General features: G+C 45.2%; 1 protein-coding gene across 1 annotated transcript; it reads left to right on the forward strand.

Annotated features, from left to right (window-relative positions):
- Positions 1–8,605: 8,605 nt before the first annotated feature.
- Positions 8,606–10,198, forward strand: LOC121005819 (E3 ubiquitin/ISG15 ligase TRIM25-like). The gene has a single exon (XM_040438580.1). The coding sequence runs from the start codon at positions 8,606–8,608 to the stop codon at positions 10,196–10,198; it is 1,593 nt and encodes a 530-aa protein (XP_040294514.1).
- The last annotated feature ends 344 nt before the right edge of the window (positions 10,199–10,542 follow it).

Genomic DNA, 10,542 nt, shown 5'->3' on the forward strand with positions numbered 1-10,542 from the left:
ATATTGATGTCCACAACCAAGTTTATTCCATTCAATCTTGCTCATATTTGGACATTGACGTGGATAGTGATCTGGATCTACACCGTGGATGGCCTCCAAGTCCATCGTGATCTGATGGGTGACTGATTTTTATTGTCCAGTAGATCATTATTTCAGACACCCACAATGTTTCATTCCCACCATTCTTAAAACCTAAAGGCTTGGTACCACACCTGACCTATGGTCGGCTACACCAGGAGCTCTTGTGAATGGGCCAAGGTATAGTGGGGGCATCTGTGACCAGTACAGGCTGTAAAGGGGGCACCTAAGGCTGGTGCACTGACATTTTAATAACAAACTAAAGCAATTCGCAGTGCATATAATGTCCTTTCCAGTAAGTTCTTGTGCTTAGGGGTGCACACAAATCTTATAAGACCCCAGAGCAAAACTTCCCCGCTCCAGCACATTTCTCCGTACATGCGTGTCATATAACAGAAGAAATTTTAATTAAAAAAGGCACCCTCTGCCTCCTCCACCTTATCCGACTTGATAAAGTCCAACATTGTTGGAAAAAGTAGAATAGGTGCTTCATAAATACTGTGCTCATTCTGAACCAGAACAACTGTCATAAATACATTGATAAACCTCCACGTACAGCTCTATGTCTGCTGCTCCATAAAGTGAATTATAGCAGTGAAGCCACCACTAGGGGGAGCTCACTGACTAACAATTTATACAGTTACTATTGAACGCAATGGAAGCTGTGAAATCTCTAGGAGTGATGAAAAAGAAGTGTTTTCATGTCAGGAACCGAAGAAGGAGTTCAGTGCTGGGCCCCATAGCAGTCACGTGGTCTGCCTCCATGGGAGGTAAACCACTGGTTGTGTTGTGCTATGCATTGCTTATCTCTTTCACTCTTGGGGGGAGGCCTAGTTGGTCGGGGGTTGGTAGATCACTTGGTTGCAACTGAACAAAAATCACTCCCACCCCTGAACAACACACTATAGGGTTAATGATACACAGTACTAATGCCCACCTTTGTACCCCTTCACTGTAGCTATGCCCACCTTGTGAAAAAAAAAAAAAAAAACACAAATACTTACCTGCTTCCCGGATGATCGGCACATCCAACAACAGGACGCGCCTTCACACACCACAACGCACCAGTGACTGTGCAGGAGGCTGGTTCCTGGGCTTTCACCGCTTCTCCCCCACAGACGGCAACGCGATGTGTGGCTTACGTGGGAGCACCGGAGCCCAGCAGAAGGGTGAAGCAGGGAGCCAACGGTCTCCCCCGCCCCCTATCGCTACGCCCCTGGGTTGTGGACTGGAGATTTCATGTGGAGAGGTATCAGAAGATTAGCTCAGACATGTATGGAGAGGCCAGGTCAGAGATGTGAGGAAATATCAGGAGATTAGATCACAGGTGAATGGAGAAGACAGGTTGTGGACTGGGGTCCTGTCCACATCTTTGGCATAAGCCCATTTATCTGGTGGTGGGAAAAACAGCCTCTTATATAAAATCAATCAGTCACTCGAGCCACATAAGGACGCTGCTCCCCCTACGTCTGAGTCCTCACATCACTTCTGGGGCGCAAAGCCTGAAGTCTGAAGCCTTGGATCATCTCCCTCTTCATGGAAGAACAGGAGCCAGGACACCATCAGTGCCTGATTTAAATCCCCTACCTAGCTCTCTGGACGCCATGACAGAGCGCTGATTGGCTTGGAAGCCCGTCTCTCCAATAGGAATACGCTGCTCCTGATCTCTTGCAGCACCATTGCAAGGCCTGGAACAGTGGCTGCTGGGCAGAGAGACTGACGTCGCCAAATCATGGTTAGGTAAGTTCATGACACAGCCCCAAAATTCAGAACCTTATTTAACCAAACAAGGAGTTCACCATCTGTCTTCACACCCTTGGTCGGGAAGAGAAGTGAATTATCAGTAATCTCACATTGTAAAGTTTCCTTGTCACAGCAACAAATTTCTCAGACTCTACAACCATGCAAACTTCACTAACGTCATCTCAGTGAGGACTACATATAGTAGTATTGTACATACACTTCTTCAGCTTGTTTCCCATTATACTCCAAGACGGTAGCTGCTGATCCTAACCCTAACTGAATTGCTCCCTCTGCCTGAGCATCTATAAAGACCCAGTCACCCTTATGTGTGGACACAACTTCTGCCAGGAGTGTATTGATCCTGTGCTGAATTCTCAGGAGGGAAATGGGGTCTACATCTGCCCCAACTGTAGAGAACATCTACCAGAATGTCCTGCACTGAGGAAGAACTCAACCCTGAGCAACATAGCCCAACGTTTCCAATCTTCAACACCAGCGGAAGCCAATGTCTGTGCCTTCTGTCTTACAGATGAAGTATGTGCTGTTATTTGCTGCCAACACTGCAAAGCTTTTCTTTGTGACCCAATCTAAGATTCCACAACATGTCACCAAAACATGTCTTCTTGAGCCCACATCATTCCCAGAGAACATGCGATGCTCTGTCCGCAAGAAGCCCCTAGAGCAGGGATGCCCAACCTGTGACCCTCCGGCTGTTGCAAAACTACAACTCCCAACATGCCTGGACAGCCTACAGCTATTAGGGAGTTGTAGTTTTGCAACAGCTGGAGGGCCGCAGGTTGGGCATCCCTGCCCTAGAGTATTTCTGCTCTGTGGACTCTGCATGTCTGTGTGTGTTATGCAAGCAAGATTGTGAGCTCAGTGGTCATGACTTAGATGATGCGGCCAAGAGTAAAAAGAAGACATTCAGAAGCACCTATGATAAATTGTCTTCTAAGAGGGGAAGGGCTGAGGAGAAGATCCAGAGTCTGAAGTGGCATGACGAAAAGATTAATGCAAAAGCAAATAGGTATCACCATGCATATAGACATGAGGGAACAGTTGAATGTTCTGTTCAACGCCACCCTGAGCGAGGTCTCCAGACAAGCAGAACAAATGTCTCTCACAAGTCTTGGACCTAATTAAACACTTGGAAATTGAGAAGGATGAGCTGTACAGTAAGATGGACCATGTCGGACAGTTGTTTAATGTTTCTGATCCAGTAATGGTCATACAGGAATCAAAAATAAATTATTTTTGTAATGAAGATGAAGAGGAAGATGACGAGTATGATAAAGAGCCGTATGTCATGGGTGATCTGGATGAGAGTCTGATCTCACAGACACTGCATGAGGGTTTATCTAATGTGATGAAAGCTGCACCTGAAATCAAAGATTGGCGGGAATATACAGACCTACTGCTGGACATAGACACGGCAGGTAATTATCTAGATGTATCGGAGGACCTGAAGACCGTCTCCTGGTCAGAAGAAAACTGGAACCGTCCAGACTGGGAGGTGGAGATAACTAAATCAGTAGGTTGGTCGGTCGGGATGTGTTATCCTAGCATAGAGCGGAAGGGGGACCTCTCGGTCATTGGGGCCAATAGTAAGTCCTGGGGTTTATGCAGGGTTATTAATAAGTTCTTCTTGAGGCATGACGGTAAACAGATAGTAGTATCACCACAGAACGGCTCCTGCCGCAGACTGAGGATAGATCTAGATTATGAGGACGGCCAGTTGTCCTTCAGTGAGAGGGATGACTCAGTGAGACACCTCCACACCTTCAAGGCCAACTTCACCGAGCCTCTCCATGCTGCATTTTGGGTGAGTGGAAATAAAGACCAGGAAGATTGTGTGGTGAGAATAAGACTACTGGGGTATGAATAATTCTGCAATTCCCTAAATTATTGCTCCAGGTGGCCCATCCAGGAAACTCTTGGATATAGAGAGAGACTGGTAGGTGCTTATTACGTTGTAAATGTGTTCGCCCCAAGTAAAAGTTGTGCAGAATGGAGGGAAAGGACCTGACAGGTAATGTATAAAGCCAGTCCTCGGGGTAATCCTGCCGGGAAGATGCTGAGAAATGTAGATTATAAGCAGAAACATGTACAATGATAGGGTGGAACTCTAGATTGTCAGCTCTTGTGCAGGTCTGTGCCCCCTCTGTGATTGGATAAAGTCTGGATTCTGTACATACTTTAATCAATTTCATTTAAATATCAATAAATCAGACACTTGTCCAAAAACCTATGTCTAGCAGTAATGTAATTATGGTCAGATACAGCAGTGTCAATGATGTTCCTAAACATCTGGGCTGCTGGACACCCTGTTCCTCGCACTACAGGGAGTGCAGAATTATTAGGCAAGTTGTATTTTTGAGGATTAATTTTATTATTGAACAACAACCATGTTCTCAATGAACCCAAAAAACTCATTAATATCAAAGCTGAATATTTTTGGAAGTAGTTTTTAGTTTGTTTTTAGTTTTAGCTATTTTAGGGGGATATCTGTGTGTGCAGGTGACTATTACTGTGCATAATTATTAGGCAACTTAACAAAAAACAAATATATACCCATTTCAATTATTTATTTTTACCAGTGAAACCAATATAACATCTCAACATTCACAAATATACATTTCTGACATTCAAAAACAAAACAAAAACAAATGAGTGACCAATATAGCCACCTTTCTTTGCAAGGACACTCAAAAGCCTGCCATCCATGGATTCTGTCAGTGTTTTGATCTGTTCACCATCAACATTGCGTGCAGCAGCAACCACAGCCTCCCAGACACTGTTCAGAGAGGTGTACTGTTTTCCCTCCTTGTAAATCTCACATTTGATGATGGACCACAGGTTCTCAATGGGGTTCAGATCAGGTGAACAAGGAGGCCATGTCATTAGATTTTCTTCTTTTATACCCTTTCTTGCCAGCCACGCTGTGGAGTACTTGGACGCGTGTGATGGAGCATTGTCCTGCATGAAAATCATGTTTTTCTTGAAGGATGCAGACTTCTTCCTGTACCACTGCTTGAAGAAGGTGTCTTCCAGAAACTGGCAGTAGGACTGGGAGTTGAGCTTGACTCCATCCTCAACCCGAAAAGGCCCCACAAGCTCATCTTTGATGATACCAGCCCAAACCAGTACTCCACCTCCACCTTGCTGGCGTCTGAGTCGGACTGGAGCTCTCTGCCCTTTACCAATCCAGCCACGGGCCCATCCATCTGGCCCATCAAGACTCACTCTCATTTCATCAGTCCATAAAACCATAGAAAAATCAGTCTTGAGATATTTCTTGGCCCAGTCTTGACGTTTCAGCTTGTGTGTCTTGTTCAGTGGTGGTCGTCTTTCAGCCTTTCTTACCTTGTCCATGTCTCTGAGTATTGCACACCTTGTGCTTTTGGGCACTCCAGTGATGTTGCAGCTCTGAAATATGGCCAAACTGGTGGCAAGTGGCATCTTGGCAGCTGCACGCTTGACTTTTCTCAGTTCATGGGCAGTTATTTTGCGCCTTGGTTTTTCCACACGCTTCTTGCGACCCTGTTGACTATTTTGAATGAAACGCTTGATTGTTCGATGATCACGCTTCAGAAGCTTTGCAATTTTAAGAGTGCTGCATCCTTCTGCAAGATATCTCACTATTTTTGACTTTTCTGAGCCTGTCAAGTCCTTCTTTTGACCCATTTTGCCAAAGGAAAGGAAGTTGCCTAATAATTATGCACACCTAATATAGGGTGTTGATGTCATTAGACCACACCCCTTCTCATTACAGAGTTGCACATCACCTAATATGCTTAATCGGTAGTAGGCTTTCGAGCCTATACAGCTTGGAGTAAGATAACATGCATAAAGAGGATGATGTGGTCAAAATACTCATTTGCCTAATAATTCTGCACGCAGTGTATAACTGGACGGTGGTGGCTGCAAGGGAGCTTTTTATCCCACCTTTCAATCCAAAGGCCATTGGGCACAGGGGACGTATATTAGGACAACCATTACTATTATCAAAGAGGTTCTCCGGGAATGAATTAAAATTACCGCTAGCAACCTGTCCTAGATTGTGAGAAGGATCGGTTGCCTCCACTTGCAGATCTGCCTATGGTGGTTAGGGGTTGGGGCCTCACTACACACTATGCTGCTTTACAATAGACAATAATAATGCAATCCTGCCTATGATACGCCATCATGGCTGAGCAGCCTGACAGGAACGCTCACCAATATGTTGTGTATGCAAGTGCCAGCGTGCAGTGAAGCCTCACCCCCTGACCACCCAAGACATCTCTGCATGGGGTGGCATCCACCCCTGCTCATATTCTAGTACAGGTTGCTAGAGGCCATTTTAAATTATTCCCTTGAGAACACCTTTAACCACTAGTAGAATTCAATGTCTTAACGCCCATAGCCTCCAGTGGGTGCACAGATTCACCTGTTGTTCTCCAACCTGATGCTGGTGAAGGACATTACCGGTGCCCGTTATACCAAAGAAATTCCAAGAGTCATACAACTGAGCTGCTGGGGACTAAGGGCAGCTATACACATTCAATAGCTGTCAGTGGAACGATCTTTTTGCTGACAACTCTCTTCCCTGACGCCCTCCCAGCCCGGTCGAATATATATTGCCCAATGGGGAGAGGAGAGAAAGCTGTTTTAGACATTTCTGGTGGTGACATTTCTCCCAGAAGGACAAACAGATTGGGTGAAAATATTAATTTCTACAGATCCTTCTCACCCCAAATATCACCTGTTGGTGGAGAGCCACCCACACATTAAATTGTCCAGTGAACCCGCCATTCTCAGCAGGTTCGGCCAACAATGCTCTAATGTATATTGGGACAATAAATGTTGTGGGTAGGTAGGAGGTGAGTTGAGTTTTTCCTGTAGCTGTGGGTAGAACCTATGACCTTTGAGCCTGAACCCAGTATAGCTCATCTCTGAGCATACAATGCATACCGTTCCTCTACAATCTACACCAGGGATGGGCAAACTCGGCCCTCCAGCTGTTTTAAAACTACAAATCCCATCATGCCCTGCTGTAGGCAGACTGGGAATGGTAAGATTTGTAGTTTTACAACAGCTGGAGAGCCGAGTTTGCCCATCCCTGATCTACACGCTTCAATTTCTGGATGTGGATGCCATCTCTCCAACCAACTGCTGTTTTCCCCTGTAGAACAGGTTTGTCCTTCATTTATAATGATGTTTGGAACCATCATTGAATGAGAACATATTACAGATCCCATATGTTGCCCACCAAGTCCAGTGAGAGACTCCCCAGTGTCATCCACTTTGGTGGCATCTATCAACTGCTTTTACCCACCAAAGGAAACCTATGTTCTACTAGACTTGGAGTGGTCCGTTACTATGGTCCCTATGGTTGTAGTTTGGCTCCTCTTCAGCTGTTATTAAGGGAGAAAATAATCTTAAAAGGGCATTCCAGTTAGTACACATTATCCCCTATCCACTGAATAACTGTTAGATCTGAGGGGATGCAGCCCCTGGGACCCTCTCTGGTCATGAGATCAGGGGTCCTATGCCCAAAGTTTGAATGGTGTTCTCATGATTAGTGGAGGATTCAGCAGTCCTTCTCTGCTGTGGATAAAACAGACCTTGACTGGGGTCTTGTCCAAATCTTTGGCATAAGCCCTTCTATCCGGTGGTGGGAAAAACAGCCCCTTATATAAAATCAGCCACTCAACCCACATGAGGAACGCTGCTTCCCCTTAGTCTATGAGTCCTCACATCACTACTGGGCCACAAACCCTCAAGTCTGAAGCCTTGGATCATCTTGCTGTTCATTGAAGAACAGGAGCCAGGACACCATCAGTGTCTGACTTAAATCCCCTACCTAGCTCTCTGGACGCCATGACAAAGCCCTGATTGGCTTGGCATCCCATCTCTCCAATAGGAATACCAGAGAGAGGTTGCGCTGCTCCTGATCACCATTGCAAGGCCTGGAATGGCTGGGCAGAGAGACTAACATAGCCAAATCATGACACAGCCCCTAAATTTAGGACCTTATTTAAAGTCTAACCGTTATGTTTTCATAAAAAAAAATCTATTTTAGCATATGTTACTGCTGCAGCGGCATTATGCATAAGGCAATCTTTCGTTTCTTCACATGCCACTGTTTTCCTTGAGTTTTTCCCTTAGTTACGGCTGTTTAAACATTTACAATATGAGGACCTTCTCAAGATGGCTCCTCTGCCAGTTCTCTGAGGCCAAAACTGCTTCCCCTCACTTCCCATACACACTTGCTGTAGCCAGCAGCTCCCTGCCAGCCAATCAGATTGGATTACTGAGAGAGACGCCTCCTCACCCTGAAGCCTAATGCAGGCATGCAGTGTGAAGGACCGCCCCTCTGTCTTTTGTTTACACTAAAGGGAAGACAGACAAGCCCTAGCAACGGTCTTTTAAGGGAGCAGTGGAAAGGGACAGAGGACATTAATGAAAGCTGTAATTATAAGGTAACTACAGATCTTTTGTCAATCATTGACAGACTAACTCAGGTATACAGCTCTAGCCTAGCTCTAATAAACTAACAAATAATAAAAATATGACAGTTATACTTTAACCAAATATGATGGGCCAGGAGTTCTCCATTTGTTTTCACACCCTTGGTCAGGAAGAGAAGTGAATTATCAGTAATCTCACATTGTAAAGTTTCCTTGTAACAGCATCAAAGTTCTCAGACTATGCAAATTTCACTAACGTCATCTCAGTGAGGACTACATATAGTAGTATTGTACATACACTTACTTCTTCAGCTTGTTTCCCCTTATACTCCGAGATGGCAGCTGCTGATCTGAGAGAAGAACTGAATTGCTCCCTCTGCCTGAGCATCTATAAAGACCCAGTCACCCTTATGTGTGGACACAACTTCTGCCAGGAGTGTATTGATCCTGTGCTGAATTCTCAGGAGGGAAATGGGGTCTACAGCTGCCCCAACTGTAGAGAACATCTACCAGAACGTCCTGCACTGAGGAAGAACTCAGTCCTGAGCAACATAGCCCAACGTTTCCAATCTTTACCACCAGCGGAAGCCAATGTCTGTGCCTTCTGTCTTCCAGATGAAGTACCTGCTGTTATTTGCTGTCAGCACTGCGAAGCTTTTCTTTGTGACCACCATCTAAGATTCCACAGCAAGTCATCAAAACATGTCTTCTCTGAGCCCACAACATTACCAGAGCACAAACGATGCTCTGTCCACAAGAAGCCCCTAGAGTATTTCTGCTCTGTGGACTCTGCTTGTCTGTGTGTGTTATGCAAGCAAGATTGTGAGCTCCATGGTCATGACTTACAGTCACTAGATGATGCAGCCAAGAGTAAGAAGAAGACATTGAGAAACATCTATGATAAATTGTCTTCTAAGAGGGGAAGGGCTGAGGAGAAGATCCAGAGTCTGAAGTGGCATGACAAAAAGATTAATGCAAAAGCAATAGGTATCACCAGAAGACTGAACACTATGCATATAGACATGAAGGAACAGTTGACTGTTCTGTTCAACGACGTCCTGAAGGAGGTCTCCAGACAAGCAGAACAAATGTCTCTCACACTCTTGGACCTAATCAAACACTTGGAAATTGAGAAGGATGAGCTGTACAGTAAGATGGACCATGTCGGACAGTTGTTTAATGTTTCTGATCCAGTAATGGTCATACAGGAATCAAAAGGAAATTACTTTTGTAATGAAGATGAAGAGGAAGATGACGAGTATGATAAAGAGCCGTATGTCATGGGTGATCTGGATGAGAGTCTGATCTCACAGACACTGCATGAGGGTTTATCTAATGTGATGAAAGTTGCACAGGAAATCAAAGACTGGCGGGAATATACAGACCTACTGCTGGACATAGACACGGCAGGTAATTATCTGCACGTATCGGAGGACCTGAAGACTGTCTCCTGGTCAAAAGAAAACTGGAACCGTCCAGAGACACCACAGAGATTCCAGAGCTTTCAAGTCTTGAGCATCAAGTGTTTCTCATCAGGACGCCATCACTGGGAAGTGGAGATGAGTAAATCAGGAGGTTGGGCGGTCGGGATGTGTTATCCTAGCATAGAGCGGAAGGGGGACCTCTCGGCTATTGGGGCCGATAGTAAGTCCTGGGGTTTATTGGGGTTTATTAATAAGTTCTTCTTGAGGCATGACGGTAAACAGATGGTAGTATCACCACAGAACGGCTCCTGCTGCAGACTGAGGATAGATCTAGATTATGAGGACGGTCAGTTGTCCTTCAGTGAGAGGGATGACTCAGTGAGACACCTCCACACCTTCAAGGCCAACTTCACCGAGCCTCTTCATGCTGTGTTTTGGGTGAGTGGAAATAAAAACCAGGAAGATTGTGTGGTGAGAATAAAACTTTGCAAGAAGGTAAAATAACATGAGCGCATTGCCTATGTAATAACCTACTACTGGGGTATGAATAGTTCTGCAATGCCCTAAAGTATTAAACCAGGTGGCCCATCCAGGAAACTCTTGGATATAGAGAGAGACTGGTAGGTGTTTATTACGTTGTAAATGTGTTCGCCCCAAGTAAAAGTTGCGCAGAATGGAGGGTAATGTATAAAGCCAGTCCTGGAGGTAATCCTGCCGGGAAGATGCTGAGAAATGTAGATTATAAGCAGAAACATGTACAATGATAGGGTGGAACTCTAGATTGTCAGCTCTTGTGCAGGTCTGTGCCCCCTCTGTGATTGGATAAAGTCTGGATTCTGTACATACTT

Source organism: Bufo bufo, chromosome 6, assembly GCF_905171765.1.
Source record: "Bufo bufo chromosome 6, aBufBuf1.1, whole genome shotgun sequence".
In the NCBI taxonomy this organism is placed as follows: Eukaryota; Metazoa; Chordata; class Amphibia; order Anura; family Bufonidae; genus Bufo; species Bufo bufo.